Below are 22,100 nucleotides of genomic sequence, written 5' to 3' on the forward strand. Positions count from 1 at the left end.
AAATCTTCATTTCTGGGCATTTGCATTTTAGTTTTAAAATGAAAAATGAGTTTCAGAAAAAAAAATTTTACCTTGCTTTTTACTTAGTTTTTTTTTTTTATTTATTTTTGCACTTTTTGTCTGTGCTGAAAAAAAAAAGAAACCTCCCAAACTGGCTCCCCTGCTTTCACCCTTGACGTCAGCTGTCACTCACTGACGCAATCAAAACTTTTCATCGAAGCAGCCCGTCTGCCACCCAGAGTTCGATTCAAACAAAAAATCTCCCAAAAAAGTGCGACGCACCGTTTCGAACCCCGCTTTTCAAAGTGAATTCCTCAAACCGTGACAAAGTGGTTCCTCCAGGCGGCACCAGCATTACCGGCCATGGCCAGTTCCCATCAATTCCGGCAACCGAACGCCGCCGCGGCTCATGACCGAGCTGCTGAGGGGCAAGGAAAGCCCTTGAACCTGTTTGGCGGAGGAGGAGGAGAAGCTGGAGCGGGTACCGGACGGAACGGCACCGCGGAAAAGCACATTACGACGATCTTTTTCGATCTGGACAACACGCTTATTCCGACGCGGAAGGGAGACGCCAAGGCCTGCAGCAAGGTTAGTCAGTCCTTTGTAATTATTAGGTGTTTGAGGCGGTCATCAGCGCTTGTGAACTTCGCTCTCGGAATGGGGTTAAAAATAGAAATTCTGATTTTGGCTGATTCTAGCAAAGTTTAGTGACCACGTAAGTAATGAGCTCATTAAACTAGAAATTGAACATATTCTTGCCTACTTAAGCAGGCTTTGAAAAATAAGATGATATTTTGGGACGTAACATTTCAAAAGGGGTTTGAATTTTAACGAGAAGTATTCAATTGAAAGGAAGTAGATTAACATTCTAAAGTTTAAGTTTAAAACATTGCCGTCATCTGGGGCGAATCAGGACACATATGGGCCAATTTGAACAACTGTTTAGCCAGGTTCTTGCAAATTTTGAATTGTGTTGTTGTATGCACACTCTGTGCTCAAACTAGCGAATTGGGATTCGCTCATTCGAATGCAGTTCCATTTGAATTAGCGAATCTGCTCTGTACTTATACCTGAGAGGTAACTCCTACACCTTGAGTTATTTAACGGCCTAACAACAATTAAGACCGGGACCAACGTTTTACTTCCCCATCCGATGTAAGCAGGAGCAGGTGGGAATCGAACCCATGATCATCCGCTTACAAAGCGAACAGCTGGACTACCTTTTTTGTACTAACCCAAAGTTTTACCTTTTATCGTGAGTTTGGTAGAAAAAACTTTTATTTTCGAACTGTTTCAAATCTAGAAGATCGATCCAGTAATCATTTTGTAGAAAGTTTGACATAGAAACATTTGACGCAATCCAGTATCGATTAGGTATTGTTTGTGCTGTATGTATCGCAAATGAAAACAAAATTCGAAATTTTCTCATTTAATTAAAGTTTTGACCTAACCTAAACATTAACCTCTATTATAATTTAGAAACACACAAAATTGCAGTAATTTTCGATTGCAAAAATTAGTTTTCAAAATTTGTATGACTACACGTTTAATATTTCCAAAATCATATGTTTGATCATCATATTTTGGATATCACAACAAAGAAATGAATTTTAGGGACATTCCCTGGTTCCATTTCTTAGTCTAAATCAAACATCGGTGCCAATTTTAAACCAAATTGGTCAAGGTTTAGGAATCGCTGTAGAACGTTAAAGTTGACAAAAAAAACCTTTTCATGGAAAACGTCTTTTTTTGATCTCTGATAACTCGTTTTTCAGATGAATTCATTCGGCTAGAAAGCTTTATTGTACCTCTCACAATAGGGTCCAAAAGTTCTATGGTAATATTTATGTACAACGGTAAAATACATGATCAAAAAAAATTTCTGATCATTTTTTTTCCATTTTAATGCAAAAAAAATTGACATGACATTTTTTTTCGATGGATCAACTATGGTCTATAGAGTTATCTAAGCCCGAGCTCATGCACACCAGCACCCCATTTGTTTTGCTGGCGGGTACAAAATTTAACCTCAATCTTTTTCGTGTACGTACACGCAATACATGCGCACGTAGATAACTCTATGGAACGAGCTGTCAAGTTGGACCTTTTCTGTCAAGAAGGGCCACGAAGTAATTTTTTAAATTTGGGTCCTAAAATCAAGCTTGAATTAGCGATATTATTGTTCACATATTTTTCTGAAAACAGTGACCCTTTGTACAACCGCAAAGATTTAAAATTGATTTTTAAATCAATTTAAAAAATACCTTCGCGGCTTTTCTTGACAGAAAAGGCCATACTTCACAAAAAAGGTCCTAGAAATATGTTGTCTTGTCATTTTTTTTGCATTAAAATGAAAACAAAAGTAATTAGAAACCGTTGTACATAAAAATTGGCATAGGGCTTTAGGACCCTATTGATTTAAAAATCCATTTTAAATCCTTAGCGCATCTCCAGCGCGGATAGCAAACATCGAAGCAAATCAAATTTGCACCCGACGTCAACCCCACCGCGGTACCTGTCGCGGTAGCAAATTTGCTCTCAGTTCTTCGGGATTTCACTTTGCTACCCGTGATTCTGCTGGTTTGCTACTGCGGCATTCCATTTGCACGAGAACTGAATCATGCACGGAAAAAATTGAATTGTATTTTTATTATAAAAAAAATAAAAAAAAATACAAAAATAAAAAAAAATAAAAAAATAAAAAATTTAAAGAAATTGAAAAATAATAAATGAAAGTTAAAAAATAAAAAAAGACCCCCCCCCCCCTTCAAAGTTGGTTCAAAAAATCAGGGGGCAAAAAAACTATTTTTTCAAAAATCTTAAAAAACATTATGAAAAAAGAGTTGACTTAAAACAATCTAAAACGAATTTTCCTGCATTTATAATCGTATTAAGCAAGTTTGGGCTGGATTAAAAGTATTTTGATTTTTTATGAAATTCCAATGTACAGCACCGCAAAAACTTTTTTTTGCAAAAAAAAATAAATTTTCGTCAATACTTAGGTATTTTGGAAACTAAAGATAGCAAAACAACTGGGCAGGTGAAAAATGCATTTTTAAATACTTTGGTCATTCAAATGTTGAAACCATGGCTCGTAAATTCAATGTTTAAACTTTTTTATTTGTTTGCCCTCCTCGACTTTGGTCAGAGTCAAGGGACATAAACTTCAAAAAATATTTGCAACGGCCTAAAAAACATAACAAAATAAAAAAAAATTAAAATAAAAAAAATAACAAATAAAAAAAAATAAAACTTTAAACTTTTTTTTAATAAAATTGAAAAATATTTAAAAAATTGGAAAAATAAAAAAAATTAAAAAATTAAAAAGATTTTTCAATAGCAAAAAATAAGAAGAAATTGAAAAAATAAAAAAATAAAAAAATATGTGCTATTCAAATTTAAAAAAAAAATCTGAAAAATTAAGCTACGGGAACAGCATCTAATTCCAGCGTGCCTCTAATGTTGCCATATCAGCACATTGACATTCAATTACAGCTCATAAAAAAACGTTTTCAAATGAAATCGAGTGATAATTAGCTCAATAAGAAGTGAGCAAGCAAATTTCTATCAAAAGTTTAGCAAGATTAGTTGTTTAAATAGTGGAAATGAGCAGATTGGACGGAATTAGGAGCGAGTACTTATCCTGCCAAACTTACAAGAATGTACCCTATTTAAACGCATTTTTAAATTTCTGAATTTTAAAATTTTCAAATTTTCGACTTTTTGAATTTTAAATTTCTGAATTTTGAGTTTTTGAATTTTTAAATTTTTAAATTTTTGAATTTTTAAATTTTGATTTTTTGAATTTTTGAATCATACACAAGAGCAGAGATACAAAAATCTCCGAAACACACATTCAAAACTTTGCCCCGGCTTGCCGGTACTTGTCGGGTATCAGAAAATGAGTACCCGACAGGTACCGACACATATTTTTCTTCTACAGATGAACTTGAGATCAAATTTGATACCTGCTTTGCTACGCGCGGTGGGAGACTCGGGGGCAAACTCGAGAGCAAATTTGGTGGGAATCAAATCGGGTAGCAAATGGTTAAACTTTCGACATTTTCGAAAAATTAAATTTTCAATAGGATTAAATAGTTTAATAAACTTTTAGCATTTCTAGGCATGAATCAACCCATAATTATTGATTTTGAAGGTAAACGAGAGCAAAAAATGATAAAAACCCATATTTGCCCCCCCGCGGTGGGCTTGTTTCGGTGGCAAATTTGCTACCCTAGCGGTGGGAATGACGTTTCGGTGGCAAATTTGATCTCTAACGGTGGGAGCGCTGGAGATGCCCTTAACGGTCGAACAAAGGGTCATTGTACTCAGAAAAATAAGCTTTATCATTGTGAACAATAAAATTGCACATTTAAGCTTAATTTTACGACTAAACTGTGGAACACCTAAAATTACGGACAATTTCGAGAAAAAAGTGATTATACAATTCATAACTGCATATAAAATCTTTAGTTTCATTGGTTTTAGCGCTTAAAGTAATTATTTTGTAATGTATAAATAAAAAGAATTTCCAGTTTTTGCTTTTTAGGTGTTTTTGAAACCGCCTTGAGTCAGGGGTATTAAAAAACACCCCAAAAAGCAAAAACAAAAAATTTGGTTTGATGGACCTCCTAAAAAAAATAAAAATCCCGGATAGTTCCAAATTTGTGGATTTCAAGGGTCAATGTCGGGACCGTGGTGTAAAAAAGATCCCAAGGCAAATTTTGAGACGAGATTTGTCTGATCACGCCTTCCGTCGGACAAAGTAAATGTTGGTGTCTAATAGCGATTAGGTCAGTGTAAGTTGGACTCACAATCCAATGGCCGTCAGTTCGAATCCCTAAGGTGTAAGAGGTTTGCAATTGCCTCAACAATCAAGCCTTCGAACACCTAGCTTCGAGTAGGAATCTCGTAATCGAGAACGCCAAGGCAATGCTGTAGAGCGAATAATTTGATTTTTTTGAAGGGTCAATGTTTTTATTCAAAAACTTGAAATATAACGTTAGAATTTAAAGTTGGTCGATACATCGTTTGATATCTATAGATCACAACATAAGCCTTCAATATCTACAAGTTTGTGAACATTAACCGATCTGTAAACTGTTACGAATTTGTGGGGGTGACTTTCCCATTTTTTTGTCAAATAAGAACGTTTATAAACATTTTTTAATAATAAGTTTATTTAAAATAATTAAAAAGTATTCCTTTGTAAAAAATACGATTTTAAAAATAAATTTTCAAATAAAATATGAACTGCAAATTAAAACGTAAATGGTTTGATTTTAAATTTTTAAATTTTTTATCTTAAAGTTTGATTTTATTTCAAAATGTTTCATGTTACCCATTTCACGTTTTTCGTGCACGTGTTTTCGCCGCCGCGTGTGACGTTTAAAATCTCTGTTCAGCACGCGCACACCATCAACGAAAAAAATACACACACACAGCCACACCCACCAAAACACGCGCGTGTCCCGTTACGATTTTTTACGATTCGAAAGCCGCACGAAAGCAAACCGGAGGAAAGAAAAGGGAAGTTCGAACCAAAACAAAGCACCACGCGCAAGCGGCTGTCAAACGTTTGTTTTGATTTTCTGCGAGCTTTAAACGTTTTTTCGCATAAAAAGTTAACATTTTTGAGAAAATTCTCGCAAAAAGTACGTAAAATTGGTTGCTTTTTGAGAATATTCAAGACTAAAGCACAACCCCACTTCCAAAATAGGACATTTCGATCATCAGCTGCTGGAAGGGAGAACTCGGAGCGGATTCCAAAAATACCGTCGCGCGCGCACCCGGCGAACCTCTCACGCGGTGCCGAAGGAAAGCTTTTTCTCGTGAAAAATTTCGTGAGTGCGAGCCAAAAGCCGGGACCATGCTCCCGTAGTCGTCATCCCGATCGTCAGTTGAGATTGGAGCGCCGTGCCGTTTGGACGTTTTCTGTCGTGAACATTTTTCGTTGGGTTTTGAGGCCTGATTTTGGACAGTTCCTTATAAGGAGGTTAAAAGAGGGGCCATGGCGGACAAGATAAGTGACCCGATTCGGAAGTGTTCGATCATCCTGAAGGGGGCGAAGAGTGACACGGAGAAGTTTGCGGCGCTGTTTATGGTGACGAAGCTGATCAAGGGTGCGGATTGTAACGAGGCCGGCCGGAAGTTGCTGTTCGAGGCGATCGGGTTCGACTTTGTGCGGCGGCTGTTGACCAGCGGCAAGGAGGTTCCGGATGCGACGGCCTACCAGAGTGTGGCGCTGTCGATTTTGAGCTGTTTTTGCGAGGATGAGCAGTTGGCGACGCACCCGGACATGCTGGCCAGTATTCCGGTGTTTTTGGGGGTCGTGGGGACGTGTGACGATGATGAGTACGACGATAATTTGATTGTGATCAACGAGGCGTACCATTGTCTGCAGAGTATTGCGGCGCACGAGGCTGGACGGGTTGCGCTGCGGGATGCCGGGGTCATTCGGCGGATGGCGGAGATCTACACGCAGCAGAGCTTCCAGATTGACGAGGCGCTGACGTTGATCGTGACGCTGGTCAGCCGGTTTGGGCCGATTTCGTGGGAGGACGAACCGAAGCTGTTTCACGCGTTGATGCAGCGAGTTGCGTTGGACTTTGAGACGGACCATGCCGAGCGGAAGTTTGAGCTGGCGGAGATGATTTCGGTGTTGCTGTTCACCTGCCGGAAGGAGTTGATTTCGCGCACGGTTGAGGGAGAGATTTGGCCCGAGTGTTTGTACAAGGGCGTGAGCGATATTCTGACGAGCAAGTTAGGCAAGGCCCAGCGTGATCCGACGCTGAAGCTGACGGCGAATATTTTAGAGGTGCTGGGGATCGAGTGGACTCTGCACGACGTAGACAATCCGAAGAAGTTCTTCCTGCTGTTGCTGCAGCTGGCCGCGATTGAAGTGCGCATGCAGACGGACAACAAGAGCTTCAACCAGGCGTTGGTTCAGGCCGATCTAATCACGGCCTGTTTCATCATTCTGGAGCTGTCCATCAACTACATGTCCACCGACCAGCTGGATCTGGACCAGAAGGACAAGCAGCAGGTCTACACCGGGCTGAAGGGCGCCTTCACCGGAGTGCTGTCCGTTTTTACGAAGCTTTCGAACGACACTAAAAAGGACAAGCTTGGCAAGCGCGAAAAGGCCTTTGCCTGCGCCATGGTCCGTGTCCTGTGCTCTTGGATGGCGCAAGAAACGTCCGCCCTCAAGACTCAAGTCTTCAAGCTGATGCCGTACATCTTCCAGCTGGCCAACGAGTCGTTCTACGAGTCCCGTGACCACCGCATCAAAGCCCGCACGGAGCCAACGGCCGAATCCGGACCGGCGGACGTTCTTCGCGTCACCCTCCCGGCCCTTTGTCATCTGGTCGTCGAAGAGGATGCCCGCAAGATCTTCTTCAAAGAAAAGGAAGAACAAGTCCTGTACGACTGTCTCCTCTTTCACTGGTCCATCGCGCACTACAAGAAGCCTCCAGTTCCACGCGCAGAACGCCTGAAGCGCATGAACGAACCCGACCCGGAAATGACCCCCCAACAGCTCGATGACATGAAGGACTCCCGAACGGCGATCGTCTCGCTGTGCAACATCTTCATGAACCTCACCGTCCTCGAGCCCAAAATCGTCGACGAAAGCGAAGTTTTCGCCCAACTTCTGCGCTTCATCTTTGAAAACCTACCCGAGCTCAAGGACATCCCGGACAACCTCGTACTGCACGGTCACCTCGCCGTCCTCGGGCTGCTCCTGCTCAAGCAGCAAGCGCCCAAAGTCAAAAAGAACGACTTCTCCATCTGCCGTTACATCCAAACCACGATCCGCTTTCTCTGGGACGCGTACAACATCGACGAGTCCAACAACCCCCAGGAACTGGTCGTCTCGATGGCCTACAAGGAGTACTGGTTCGAAATCATGGAGCTGTGGTTCCTCGGCATGCAAACCATGTCCGGCATCCTGCGGCTCATCCCGTGGATCTCCGAGTTTGCCATCGAGTCCGGCTGGGCCCAGGGCATCATCGAGACGCTGCGCAAGGTCAAGGTCGGCACGCTGCCACCGAACGTGAAGCTTGCGTACGAGGACTTTTTGTCGCAGCTCGTCGACGCCAACAAGGACGTGGCGGGGGTGCTCAAGAAGGCGGACGCCCTCAAAGTTTGCCGGAACCACCGGATGATGGAGCTGGGCAAGAAGCTGTTCGGCGATTAAGCTCGGCAGCTTGCGTGTGTGTGATTTTATACTTTGTAAAGTGTGTCGAAAAGACGTGAAATTCTGGCTTGCCCATGCAGCAAAAGTGAATAAAACTCAAATTTGAGTCATTTTTTGCAAGCGTGCTTCTAACTAAACTTTAAACTTACTTTAAACAAGTTGAGATTAGTGTGTAAAGTGACAGATTGTACCGCCTACACGCTTGTGATTTGTTACTCAAAATATCCTTTAAAAAGGCAAGAATTTCACGCCATTTCGTCATTAATTCAAACAAATTTTTCTCTTGTAAGTGTTCTTTTCTGCAGAATAATAAGTATGTTAATAAAAAGGCTGGAAGCTGGTAGCGATTTTTATATCTAAAAAAATGCGTTTCATTTTCCTTTGTTACAAAAATGATGGAAAATTCCCCCTCTTGGACGAGCACATGGTCTGGAAATGCAGCCGGTTTGCCGGTTCTTGGGATTCGACACGAAATTCGTAGCGACGAGCAAGAAATGTGTGTTGAGTTGGTAGAATTTGGGATTTTCTGTGCGCGTTCGAGGGATAAAATTAGAAACTTTCTTCTCTGGCTGTTGGTCGCGCATTTTTTTTCCATTTGCAAGTGAAACGGGTGAGAAGTTCTCTGTGAAATTCCTGTGTTTATAATTATTTTGCCAAACAAAAAATAAAATTAAACTTTCTTTGAGTTGATTTCAAAAACATTTAGTATATAATAATAAAAAATGATTAAAAATAACTGTATTATTTTTGGTTTTGAATTGAAAAATTGCTTTGAGAAAAGAAGCAAAAATTTTCCCTAACCTCGTGAAACACTTTTTTGTGTATGAAGAAAAGAGGAAAAAATAAAACAACAAAAATATTAATGTGCGCGCTCCAAATTGGAGCAACCGTCGCCCCCGCATGTTTACAACGTTTTCGAGCAAAGTGTTTTGCGTTTCACGATATTCTCTGGACCATTTCACGACGAGAAGTCGTCATTCTGATCACGTGGTGACACGATCGAAGTAATCCTTGAGCTCGATTTTCTTCAAGAGTCGTGCATTTTTCCGGATGCAGCAAAATCTGTTTCTCTGCTACTCAAAAGTTGTTGTCTTTGTTTTATTGTGCATTAAATGTCAACTTGCTGCAACATCGAGCCATTTTCGAGTTCAAGTAGGGCTTAAGGAGGTATTAGACTACATCAAATTATGTTTTAATACAAAATAAATTATGTATGATAGTTTGTCTATCTGTCAAACTTGTTTGTTAAACAATTTCGCATACATTAGTTTGACAGGCAGACAATATATCAAACGCATCTCGAAACTCATAATGTTTATTTGTTTACAAAGAGTTTTAACCCAACTTAGACTACTTTCCACGTTCACAGAACACAAGTTGACAATTAACACAAGTGCTCCATTAGTATTCACCTGCGACGATTACGGACAAATTTATTAATATAAGCCCAAACATATATTTCTTCCCACGTTCAAAATTGTCATCGAAGATGAATAACCATCTTGAAATTGCTGCTTACGTACCAGTCGTGTCGTGGACACAAAATTTGCTTTCATTAGCAAAAATAGCCCGCCGGTGATTCGCACTCGCTTAATTTAAGGTAAAATCCACGCGCAATCATCTCGCTTCACGTCACCGCAAAATATGTCACACCTGTTGAAAGGTGATTAATTTTTCATCGGTGACAGCATTGCGATCAAGTAGCGAGGTATTTTTTGAAAGTTTGACTGTTTTACACTTACAGTGTACGCACAAAATGGTCGCCATTTTGAGAAAAAGCACGCACTCTGAAAACATCGAAATCATACATTTTAAGAAGGAAATCTGACGCAAATCTCGCTTGCTTACAAGAAACAAACAAAATGCAACAATTTTGCCGCTCTAAAGTTGAGTTATTGATGACATTTTTAGTGTTAAAAACACGAGTTGGCAGCGCCATCATAGCCGCAGTAGGCGTGGCGAAATACGTGTCAACAAAGGCGACTTTCGGCGCGCAAATCTGGCTTTAATGGCTTCCGAAGTGGCCTCGTGCCAAAATCTAGGTCAAGTTGACCGCTTAATAAGCGGACAAAATTCGCCCAAATTGCCTCAAGAATGGGTTCATGGTTTTCTTTTTTGCGAATGAGTCAGAATCCGTCCAAACGTCGGCGGCCATGCTTGCTACAATAATTCTCGTAGACAAAAGGCAGCCTCTACGTCGAGGATTTCCCGCAGCGCTTTTCCTTATTTATTTTTCCTCTGCATTTTTTTCGGTTGTTTTTCCCCTCTCAGTTTTAAACTGTGCACGTTGAAAGTGAATCGCGCACTTGTTAAAAATAGACCACTTCCCGGTTGTTGGCTGGTTCGTGGCCTACTGTGCGATCATCAGAACCAACGCGTGTCAACGCGGCTGCTGCTGTTGCAGCGATCAAGATGGACAGGTTCTTCAACAGGATAACATAAAAAACGGTTACACATCGGCATAACCTGAACATAACCTTTAAAAGGAAAATTTCGCCCAAATTTGCTGGATGAACAGCTCGCTTGGAACGCCCAAAGAGATACAGTCTACAGCAAGTGTTTCCATTCTACGCCGTCGCGTTGTTTACAAGAAGTTTGGAAGGGAAAATGTTCTATTTTTAGGCCGCTGGTGGACGCGTATGCGATCGCTCATTTTCAACCGAATTTGGGTTGCAGTTTTTGCTCGCATGTTGTTCGAGCGGTATTTTTTTCACTTTGGAATGTTGCACAACAGCCGTTTAAGGTCGATTTGGGGCACGTGTGTTACGCCCAATCGGGCGTGGAAGATGGTCTTCAAATGGTTTCCAATTTGGGATGCATTTCTGGACTTTTTTTTTTAAAGGTTCAATAAACCAAATTTCCAGTTTTTGCTTTTTTGAAACCGCCTTGAGTCAGGGGTATTAAAAAACACCCAAAAAGCAAAATTTGAAAATTTGGTTTATAGCACATTAAAAAAAAAAACTTCAGATTTGACTGAACCTTCAAAATTGCTTCGTTTATTCTTTTTAGTGTGTAAAACTGTTATACGATTAGAGTGCAACTGTCAAGCTGTCACTTTTGGTCGATGAGGCGAGTTGTGTCATCTTCAAAATGGTCGCCTTATTTTGATCTCAAAAGTAAATGAAAAATTAGAATCTCTTTCAATTTTTCTAACGTTGTATCACACCACTTAAGACAAACTACGCCAATTATCACCAAATACGCGGTAGGGTGTATTCTCAGCCGTTTTCTGTGAGTTGTGGATTGACACCTCTTTGCTGGAGACTTGACGCTTCTGATTCTTGGTGCCGTGATGGAAACAAGGACGTCTATGCAAAAATGCTCAATAAACGCCTTTCATTCATATCGCAGGTAGCGGAATTCCTCATCGCTGACCATGGCGTCCCGCGCGAGCTGGCCACCGAAGCCGCCACGAACTTCCTGACGGCGCTCCGACGCTGTCCGGATAATCCGAACTTTTCACTCATCCAGTGGCGCACCCAGATGTGGACGGAGTGTCTTCCGGTGGCCTGGCGCCATCTCGCCCCGGCCGTGTACTCCCGCTGGTTGGAGTATCGGACGCGCTACATGACGCCCTCCGAGGACGTCTTCGCCATGCTGGAGACCCTGCGGCGTCGCTACCAGCTCGGAATCATCACGAACGGCCCGTCGGCGGCGCAGTGGGAAAAGGTTGACCGGCTCGGCATGGGTCCGTTCTTCGACTGCATCCTCGTCTCGTCGGATCTTCCGTGGGCCAAGCCGGACCGGAACATTTTTACGCCGCCTGTCACTACTTGGGCGTCCAGCCGGAACAGTGCGTTATGATTGGGGACAAACTGGAAACCGATGTGCAGGTGAGTGCCAAACGGCGAGCTTGGGCCAGGTGGCGTGAGTGATTTCCGTGTGACGCCTATTGAGCTTCCTAAGTTTGTTAGAGCTAATGTTATATGTTAGGGAAAATGAGAAATGCAAGATCCTGCGGAATCGGCCGGATGCACACATCCACACACATACTTCCGACGACACGGATCCACGCCCCGCAGCCCTCCGGAGGAGGTGGTAAGTTGCTGTGAGTGCTTTGCTGGATACTTTTCTCTTGCTGATGATGGGTTTGACAAAGGAGTTTAATTGAAGATTTTTGAAGAGTTAGAAATTACCAATTTTTCGCTTTTGAAAAGTTCAAAAATCTTCAAAAACAATACTTTTAACACGTTGAGTCTTATCTTCTTGAAAAAGCGCTCCACCTTTATCTAATCTATTGTTTCCATTTCCGTCGACGCAATGGCCGATCTGGCCGCCATTTTGTTTTTCTTCTCTATCATTCAACCGCAAAACAACAACAAACCACTGCCAGGGTGGCGTCGAGTCGAAGCTGGGCATAACGGTGTGGCTTCCGCTGCCCAAGGATCTGCAGCTGGCGCACGACAAGATCGACCTGTCCGAGCTTGACGACCACATCCGGCCGGACGCCATCGTACACGACGTGCTGGATCTGCCGTCGATTCTTCCCGAGCAGCAGCGCCAACAGCTGGTCGACGAGGACGGCAACTGGGAAGACTGGCGCGACAGCGGTTCGTTTGTGCAGAAGACCACCCGGAACCGGGCTGCCAGCTACAACCGCTTCCTGCCGGACGTTCCGGATCTGTTCAGCTCGAGCAGCAACTCGTGCGACAGCAATGGCAGCTATTGAAGGACCTTTTTGTTTTGTTTCGCATTCTCGAATTTATTTACATTTATTTCTTTTTTATTATTAGTTCAAATGTTACTAATTTAAGGTTGAACAACTTTTTAAAGGCTGCGTTTGCAATTAACGCTGTCGTGCCCCTCGGTCAAAATGGCGGCCTGTCAGTTTGACAAGCTTGTTGAAGGGCATCACAGTGCTATTGTTTTCATATTTTTTTAAAGTAAATTTTCTTTATTTCCAAGTGTTTCAAGCGAACCAGTCAATTGGAACAAACCCACAAATATTTAAAATAATACAAATTTAGCAGACTAGAAGCAGGGCCGGACTTCCTACACTCTCGCTCTCATTCGTGAAGGGGAGTTATCGAAGTACCTGAAAACAGAACAAACCACAGGAATGAATCCCGAGATTTAAAAGGCAAGATGATTTTAATTTTACCGAGTAAACAGTAAAGTAAACGCATACAATTCTGGCTGGACCCAGGATTGCACAATTGAAATATTTGTCTTGCGTCACAGAGACACTAACCTACACAAAAGAAAACCCACTTTGTACGCGTTCTACGCGATTAAGCTGTAATTGAAGGACACGCTGGCTTTTGTAGAATAGTTGGTAGCTGTCGAACAACTCATTGGATAGAGAACGCTGCTATTTTAGGAGAAGCAAAAATGCATCAGAAAAGGCTTTTATATGACAAGAAGAGTACAGAAAATTGGTGGAAAAATTTGGTAGAAAACATAAATGGTAGAGGCTTTGAGCGAAATTGGAATCGAAATCTTTTTGTAACCGTTATGCCGAAAACTCCTTTTATTTTTTTATTGTCTACCTAAATATACAAATCAAAACAATAATCTCTTCAACAGCAACATCCAGTGTGAACAAACAAACATTCCATAACGGTCCAAAGTTCAGCTGTCGTAGTAGCGCTTCTTCATGGCTCGGTACTTTTTCAGGCTGTACAGCGCCACGATCTCCTTCTCCACGTACTCGCCGAGCGCGATCGCCTTCTCGATTTTCCCAGGATCGGATTCGGTGCTCTGCCGCTTGAACGCTCCGTAGCACTTTTGCCGGAACTTGTCCGGCCCACCCGGGTACTCGCGGCCCAGGTACTGGAGCTGCAAGGAAGGCGATGTAAGTTTGGGAAAAGTTGGGAATCTTGCAACGTTCAAACCCTTTTGTACAGATCTAGTACGCGCTGACGTGTGCTGGACATGTCGACGATCGCAGTAGTCCTTCTGGTTGCACTTGAAAAGGGTTTGTTTTGAACACTCTCTCGCGATTAGGTTACGACATCGATCAACAGCGACTCAACAACAAAACATTGCGAGGGGTGATTCACAAAAGAACCATCAAAATTCACAGTTTTCTTAGACAAATTTGCCTTGCAGTTTGGTTTCTTTGTGTGTTTTCATGGTGTTAGGCTTAAAAGTTGTTCCTTTCAAGCAATTTTGTTGTGAAATTGGTCGATTTTCTTGTAAATTTACGTGTTTTTAAAGGTGTACCGATTCCTTTGTGTGTCACTGTTGCCAGTATCAGACATTGCCAGTCCATCAAAAACGTAAACGTCATTGACGCGCTATCGAGTAGTCGACTTGTCAGCACATATTTACTGCTTGTTAAGTTTATTTATTTTCATATTAATTTTGCTTTTTCCTTTGTTTCAGATTGACGGATTGGTAACTGTCATTCCCGTTACGTGTTATACAGTCGATTCCTGCTTGAAATCTCCGCCAACAACAAAACGTACAGTTTCGAAAATTTAGAAAACTTAGAAAATTTAGAAAAGTAGCTGCCACCAGAGTTCCGGCAAACCGCAGAAGATGTGTCCATTCGACGAAGCTGTTCCAGCACGCCAGCTTTCCGTAGTGTATTGGTGAGCTGGCCGGTTCAGCTGTTTGCCGTCGCCGACGTATCATCAGCATGACTGTATGGTGGCATCACCCCAAAGAAGAAGCAGAAGAGCAACACCCAAAGTAGGCCGCTTGTGTACAAACAAACAAAGACGCGAGATCCGAGTGAGAGAAGAGCGAACGAAGGGAGGAAGGAAAGGAGAAGGAGGATACAACAAACACTAGCGTCAGCAGCACCGAAGAAGAGTCACGTACCTATACGGTTGCAACGGTGTGTGCGAGACAGAAGGCGTATCAACAACAACGGCTTCGTCGGTTAGTTCGGATTGCGAAATTCGACTTGGGTGTACTGTGCTAGAATATCGGCGTTTTTATCGCGGAAAGTAATATTTTTTAGCAGAATTTGTACACGAAAAGGCCAGGAAGGAAGATGTTTGTGAAGAATGGAAGCGCCCAGCTGGAGCAGCAATTGGAACTGTAAGGATAGCTGCTGGGCTGGTGAAGCGAGTGCAGGAAATTATCGATTTTTCCCGTTTATTTTTTGCGCAGACCCGCGGAGACAACTACGTACTGTCGGCTGTGCCTGGCCAGGAGAACCTGGTGGAGCTGGTGTCCGCTGGAAGTGGCATTAGCCCTGGAGGACGGCTGGATCAGCTCATCGAGCTGATCTTTGAGTGCACCAACGTTAGGGTATGGATGGAAGAAGCGAGGGCAAGCGCATACGTAGGTTGAGGATGATGGCATCGTTTGCGGCTCGTTGACCTTTCAAGCTTTGATTGGTGTAGAAGATTCGATAGCTACGACTACAGACGAAGTGTTTTAGCAGATGTTTGTTATTCTGGTTAATTTTAGCTGCCTGGTTGTGCAATTATTTGAAGTTTCGACACAATTTCAATGAAAACTCGGTTCAAATACTTCCTTGAGTGTAATCTCAATGCCAGCAAGTACCAGCTAGTGAAACTAGTTTCCCATACAAGTTTCTTCTGCAATTCGTTCTATTAATAGTCTCACCATCGAGAGCCCTACGTATGCACTTCTTTAGCCTACGTAGCTGTTTTTGCGTCGTCGTCGACGACCTTGTTCTCGCGCGCGATAAAGAGCGTTCACCAATTAGCGGTAACTGTAACGGGGTTGATTCTTGCTTTTCTGTAGCTTTCGCCCGATGCCGAACCGGGCTGTGCCATCTGCCGGGGCTGCCAGGGTGCGCTGGCCGAGTTCCAGCGCTTCCGATCCCAAGCCAAACGGGTCGACGAGCTGATCAAGTCGAAGGCCGGCTCACGAGGATCCCCAGCAACAACCCTTCCAACAAGTGCGCTGGACGCCGCCGTTACAGCCGGAACAACTGATAAGACTGAAGAGAGTGAGGAGGTGAAACAGCAATTACAAGACCAAAAACTAGCAGACCAACCCGTCGATAAGAGTAAGGAGGTGGTCAACGTGGACCGGAAGCGAGCTCCGGTGGAGTTCCTCGCCGTAGCTACGACCAAGCGACCGCGGCTGGTTCCGACGGCCGTCCTGATCGCAACGAGCACCGGCGGCAAGCACAAGTGTCGCTACTGCCCAAAGTCGTTCAAAACGCCGACCGGCTTGACGGAGCATACCCGGGCCAACCACAACCGCCAGCATCAGTGCTCGAACTGTCTGGAACAGTTCCAGCACGCTCCGTCGCTGGCGCGCCACATCCGCAACCGGACCTGCTACACGTTCACCAAGTATCGCTGCCGGGTTTGTACCGAGAGCTTCCTCGAGCAGGCCCACTGGGCGGAACACATCAAGCTTCACGCCGAGGACTTCCCGTACCAATGCCAGGAGTGCCTGTCGCAGTTCAAGCACAAGGCCACCCTGCGCCGTCACGTCAACACGGTCCACCTGCTGCAGTATTAGAAACTAAGTCGATTGATCGGTCGATCGAGCACAAAAACACGGATTGCAATTTTAACCTTTTAATTTAACTTATTTGATGTGATCGTGCAAGAGATAGATGATTTTATGTTTATGGTAACCTTAATATACCCCAACCGCCCCTTAAATGATCCGTTCTAAATTAATGTAGTGAAATAAATTTTACACAAATTAAAACATTACCAAAAGTCGAAGTGTGATGGTTTGTGATAAGGAAAAAACCCGGGAATGTATTTTAATGTGTGAGAAACTTTCATAATTCATAAAAAAACGTCAATTTTAAACACTTAACCCTTAATAAACTCGAATCCACATCCGTACACGAATAGCCCGTCCGCTTCCGGCACCAGCTCCAGCCCTTTAACGTCCGCGACGCATGTCTCAAGCCGCTTCACCACCGAAACACCGCCCTTTAAAGCGCCAAAATCCAGCAGACAAACCGCCTGATCAACGGCCGCAGTCCACACCATCGACCCGGATGCCGCGAACCGCACTCCGGTGACCTGTCCCAGGTGGACATTCGCCGCTCGAACGGTGCGCTCCAGCCGCACAAAGAAGGAACTCTTGCGCGGTTGCATCTGCAGCTTGGAAATGGCCACGGCCTGGTCGTCGCCACCGGTTGCAATCAGGAAGCTTCCCGTTCCGCCGTCCAGCAGCTTCAGATCGAACCCGTTGATGCCGCTGGCGTGGTGTTGCAGCTTGTAGAACGGTTCGGCGAGCTGTCGCGGGTCCCAAAAACAAACAAGACCGTCTGTGGCCATCGTGACTAGAATTGGCTCGTTTGCGACAGTGAAGCTAGTCGCGTGCAGGAGGCATCGCCCGTAGAAAATGTCCTGCACTAGTTCTATGCGGTACGAGCCTCGCTCTTCTTCGACGGTGAATTCTCGCAGATATCCGTCGGAACATCCGATAAACAGCCGGGATTGCATCGGGACGGCACACATGAAGCGCGTTTCCGGATCGAACGCTGCCGTTCGGTTGGTTCGCCACCGGGATCGGTCGGAATCGCTGGCTTTAAGCATGTAGCATAGCTCCTCTCGGGTGCGACATCCGGAACTCTGCAGATGAAGCGTCGTTAGGCATAGCTGGGCACGTCCGCCGGTAGACACGAGCAGAATACTTTCGGGACTGCGCTCGAACCAGCACAGGGATTTGATGCTAGAAATGTGACAGTACAAATGCTTGCCAATGTCCAAACTGCTTGTTACTTCAGAAAATCTATTGATTCTCAGGATGTTATCTTCTCCACCGGAAATGAACCACGTGCCGACTTCGGTCTTCACCAACCGCACCACGTTGCAGGCTTTCGAGTGCCAGTTGAGCCTTGGCAGCTGCAACGCACTTTCGGTGGACCGATTCAACCGTGCCACGACTTGCTTCAACCGTTTGTGCTGAATGTACACAAACCGGAAGTGGCTCCCATCGGCCGATCCGTAACAGTCCCAGTACCGGTGACCACCGCCACAATTGACCTGCAGCAGCACCTCCCGACTCTGGTCACACACGACAAAGTGACTGTCGTTGAAACCCATCAGCCGCAGGTCACTTCCGGCGTTACCCGGAACCATTCGATCGATCCAGCTTATCGGAACCTTTTCTGCGCCGCACATTCGAAGCGTGTTTTTGAGCGGGTTCAGGAAAATGGTGCGCACGTGCCCATCGTGACCGGAAGTGGACAGGTAGCATCCTTCGGCAGTGCGTTCCTCCAGCCGGATTTGGGTTATTCCGAGATTTCCGTGAGGACGAGGTAGTTTGAACACGGGATCGATACCGTCTGATTGGTACAGATACATATTTCCGTTACGATCGGCTAGCAGAATGCGGTTGTCTTGGGTGAAACCGGAAGTGAGCCAACGCTCACCGATTTTTGGCAGTCGGTGGCAGGATTTAAGCTGCGCTAGATCGCGATCGTAAGCCAAGCATCTTCCATCATTATCACAGGCAAAAACTGTTTGAGAGCTGCAAACTAACGATCGAATCACGGTCGCTTTAGCCGACGTCTCTTCCGGTTCGAATGCGTCCAGGTTGAAATCGATCTTGTGACTAGTCATCAATGCTATTTGTCCTTTTACAAGTTCGTAAATATTTAGGCTATGATCACCAGCGACGTAGATTCGATCTTGGCATACTTCCAGAATGCTGCACTTGAAGCCCTCCAGTTGTTCTACAACTTCCGGTTCCCCACCTTCTCGCAACAGAACAATCTGATTACGATCCGTCACGGCGACCAGCGAGCCATCGGACATAAATTTCATCTTCGTCAGGTTAGCTCCTCCCACTTCTGGTGTTATATCCGTCACTTCCTGCTGGCCACGATCCGAAACTAGATACCGTTCAATGCAAAACTGTGCCACGTTGCCATTGTTGGCGCAGGTGAAAAGCGTCTTCGTGTCAGCGTCATAGTCCACATTCCACAGCGTGGCTCCATCTTCCAGACGCTTCCGAACAACCAGATTCCCTTCCGGATCCCAAAGACAAACGTTGGAGTCTTCTCCAACGGAAACAACCCAGCCACTCTCGATTATCTTGCACTGAAACACTCGGGCTGTGTGTCCAAAGCAGTAGCTTTGCTCTTTCAGCTCAAACCGATCATCCTGCTGAGCTTCCATCGTCCAAAACTTGACCGATCGATCATCCGATGTCGTGGTCAGTAGATTCCGCTCCAAGTTGCAATCGATCGAGAACACCACTCCGTTATGCGCCCGGATACTGTTCAAAATCTGTCCCCGTCGAGGCCCACTAACCTTCCACGTAATCAGCAGCCCAAGTGCCGTTCCGCAAAGACACAGCACGTCCTGCCAGCTGGAACCGACCAGCTGCGAACAGTACAACGTGGAGCTGTCCTCGCAGCAGCACTGATCCACCATGGTCCAGTGGCCAAACACGAGCCGAAAGCAGATGGCCACTCCGTGACCGGTCACGGCGCAAAGCGTTTCACAATCCAGCAGTTTCAACGAGCTGATCCAGTCATTCAGACGTCTCTTGGCGAAAACCATTAAACTTCCGGTTGACGCATCAAATTGCATGTCTTCCTTCAGGTTGTAAATGCAAACTTTGGTCACTTGCGTAAAAGTATTGTCCTAAAAAGAGTTTAATCAGCTTGGCAAAATTCAAGTTACTTCAACAGGACAAACCTCCTTCAAAACGAGCGAATAGATGTCCCTTCCTGCGTGGAGCACAACCTGCCACGAGCCATCGGACTTGCGACTCGCGCCGATTCCGTTGATTTTGTGCTTGAAACGGGGCAGCGGTGCCGAAACGCGATGTGTTTGTCCGTCCGAGGGCTCCAGATGCAACAGAACCAAACTGTTTCCGATACCTGGGTTGGAAAGGTGCTTTCTTTTTAAAGTATTTTTAACTTCAGCGTTTTAGTACAGTATCGAGAAAAAAATTAAGGGGCGGAGTTTAAAAAACTTTTGTTTATAAAGGCCATTTGGCATCTCCCAAGAAAAGGGGTCAAGAAATGGCTTTGCGAACAGCAGAACAAAGCAAAGGGAACGATTTCTTGGGGCTTTTCTTCACCCTCTCTGGCATCTGTAAACAATCAGTACATCTTACGCTTTATGCCAAAGCCGTGAGCGGAACTCACTGATTGATTCGAATGATTTTATTCTACTTCCAAATTAAATAGATCTTAAACGTCAAAATTCAGCCTTCAGTCGTTCGAATGCAGTTCCATTTGAATTAACCAATCCGCTCTTTACGGACGTGACTGTTTTTGTTTCATTCAGTTTTAATTATGCATTTCCCAAACACAGACGTAAAATTCAAGTACGTATTGCACGATCAGCTAGAATATCTGGCGTAGCCCTACGTCAAACTCAATGCTTCCCGGCTTTTCTGATAGAACTTTTTTTTAACAGCGACCAAAGCTTACCAACGATTATTTTTGCGTTGGTTAGAACTTTTATGCACGCGGCATCTGCTAGGACACTCATTTTTTTTTCGTCGATTTATTTCACTTAATTTTGAAGATTTTCATTCCATATTCGCAAAACAAATTTTGCACTGGCGAAAATCGGCAACTTGTTATGACAGTTTCAGCAGCACGCGCGTACACGTTAATTGAAAATACGACGAATTATTATTGTTCTGGACAAGTGTGCACGCTAATTAGAAAATGTGTGTTAAAACTGACGTGTTACGTGCCCGACTCTGAAAAAATCAGGAAACTGAATCTTGATGTTTTTGAAATGGTGGGCCTTTTCGAACTATGTATCAAATCTACAACTTGGAGTTAAAAACCCCGAGTAGGCCGCGGGTAATCGGCTCCCCTCCCACTAACATTTACACACAAGATCCTCTGTAATTACTCTTAGCTTTAAGAAAAATGTAATTACAAAAGCCGACTATGTCCTAACCACGTCTCAGTAGCGAAAAGGACCTAATAAAAATAATTTTATGAAAAAAATTGGAGTTAAACTTTCATAAATACAAATATAAGTTGATTGTTCTCCAGCATTTCCTTGGCGTTCTCGATTGCGAAATTCTTACTCGAAACTAGGTTTCCAAAGGCTTCATTGTTGGAGGAATTGCAAACCTCTTTTTACACCTTAGCTTCCATCCACCTCGCGATTTGTAATGACGTCCTTTGGAATGTGAGTCCAACTGCCCATCCAGCGACTCTACCGAGACAGGACCCAGACAGAAGACCTGGACTGAGCTAACGACCTAACCTATTGGTTAGACCGGGGCTAACATCTACTTCCCCGTCCGACGACAGGCGTGATCAGACAAATCTCGTCTCAAAAAATGCCACCGGGGCCGACTGGGAGTGAACCCAACCGACCTTTTATTCTTGTGTATAAATTTTGGACTTCAAATCTGGAGCAACATTTGAAAAGGGTGCATAAGCAGGGCCTTCGTGGCGCGGTGGTTAGCGGCTTCGGCTGCCGATCCCTAAGTTGCTATGTGGTGCGGGTTCGATTCTCGCCTTATCCTCCTGGCCTTCTATCGGATGGGGAGGTAAAACGTCGGTCCATTTGCGTAAAAGAGGTTTTGTGTGACTCACCACACAAAACCTTCGGACGCCTAGAAATGAGCAGAAACTTGCAACAGAGACCACAATAGACCCGGGGGTCGTTTGCATAAGCATTGTGACAGCTAGAACTATATTTTGCAAATTCCGAGACAACAGGTAACTTGTTTAACTATACCTGGAGGGTCAAAAGGTAGCTGGAAATGCTAGCTAATGTTTTACACTTCAGGTTTTGCGAAAAAGTTACCAATGGAACCCCCGTCTTCGAGCAGTTTTTGCTTTTTTCTACAATGTATTTCTTATGGAGCCAAATGTCAAAAACTGCTCGACGGCGGGTGCTCCATTGTCTCGGAATTTGCAAATGATTATTCGACCTTCTCTTGTGTTGCTCTAGACATTTCAAAGATTTTTTTTCTCTTCTTCTTTTTTAAAGGTCATATAAACAAATGTGTCAGCCTGTGTGGATCAATCGGACCGCGCACTGGACTCACAACCCAGAGGTCGCCGGTT

The 22,100-nt window shown here is 44.2% G+C and overlaps 5 protein-coding genes across 5 annotated transcripts; 3 read left to right on the forward strand and 2 right to left on the reverse strand.

The window, feature by feature from the left end:
* Window positions 1-182: 182 nt before the first annotated feature.
* LOC6040934 (N-acylneuraminate-9-phosphatase) lies at window positions 183-13,629 on the forward strand. Its single transcript, XM_001850210.2, is given in 4 exon segments — window positions 183-588; window positions 11,549-11,945; window positions 11,948-12,030; window positions 12,531-13,629. Coding segments are annotated over 4 exon segments (1,041 nt in total). The 5' UTR covers window positions 183-363; the 3' UTR covers window positions 12,867-13,629.
* On the forward strand, window positions 5,551-8,562 carry LOC6040933 (neurochondrin homolog). Its single transcript, XM_001850209.2, has 2 exons — window positions 5,551-5,654; window positions 5,720-8,562. The coding sequence occupies exon 2, from the start codon at window positions 6,011-6,013 to the stop codon at window positions 8,195-8,197; it is 2,187 nt and encodes a 728-aa protein (XP_001850261.1). The 5' UTR covers window positions 5,551-5,654; window positions 5,720-6,010; the 3' UTR covers window positions 8,198-8,562.
* A 14-nt stretch (window positions 13,630-13,643) lies between the features above and the next one.
* Window positions 13,644-14,189, reverse strand: LOC6040935 (electron transfer flavoprotein regulatory factor 1). The gene is made up of 2 exons (XM_001850211.2): window positions 14,032-14,189; window positions 13,644-13,975 (listed from the first exon to the last, which is right to left on the reverse strand). Exons 1-2 carry the CDS (start codon window positions 14,071-14,073, stop codon window positions 13,769-13,771), a joined length of 249 nt encoding a protein of 82 aa, XP_001850263.2. The 5' UTR covers window positions 14,074-14,189; the 3' UTR covers window positions 13,644-13,768.
* Window positions 14,190-15,153: 964 nt separating this feature from the next.
* LOC6040936 (zinc finger protein 652) lies at window positions 15,154-16,833 on the forward strand. The gene is made up of 3 exons (XM_038248415.1): window positions 15,154-15,213; window positions 15,260-15,400; window positions 15,863-16,833. Exons 1-3 carry the CDS (start codon window positions 15,154-15,156, stop codon window positions 16,592-16,594), a joined length of 933 nt encoding a protein of 310 aa, XP_038104343.1. The 3' UTR covers window positions 16,595-16,833.
* Window positions 16,834-16,841: 8 nt separating this feature from the next.
* LOC6040937 (WD repeat-containing protein 6) lies at window positions 16,842-20,685 on the reverse strand. The gene is made up of 3 exons (XM_038266575.1): window positions 20,490-20,685; window positions 19,747-19,931; window positions 16,842-19,692 (listed from the first exon to the last, which is right to left on the reverse strand). Exons 1-3 carry the CDS (start codon window positions 20,548-20,550, stop codon window positions 16,900-16,902), a joined length of 3,039 nt encoding a protein of 1,012 aa, XP_038122503.1. The 5' UTR covers window positions 20,551-20,685; the 3' UTR covers window positions 16,842-16,899.
* Window positions 20,686-22,100: the final 1,415 nt, after the last annotated feature.

Source organism: Culex quinquefasciatus, chromosome 1, assembly GCF_015732765.1.
Source record: "Culex quinquefasciatus strain JHB chromosome 1, VPISU_Cqui_1.0_pri_paternal, whole genome shotgun sequence".
Classification (NCBI taxonomy): domain Eukaryota; kingdom Metazoa; phylum Arthropoda; class Insecta; order Diptera; family Culicidae; genus Culex; species Culex quinquefasciatus.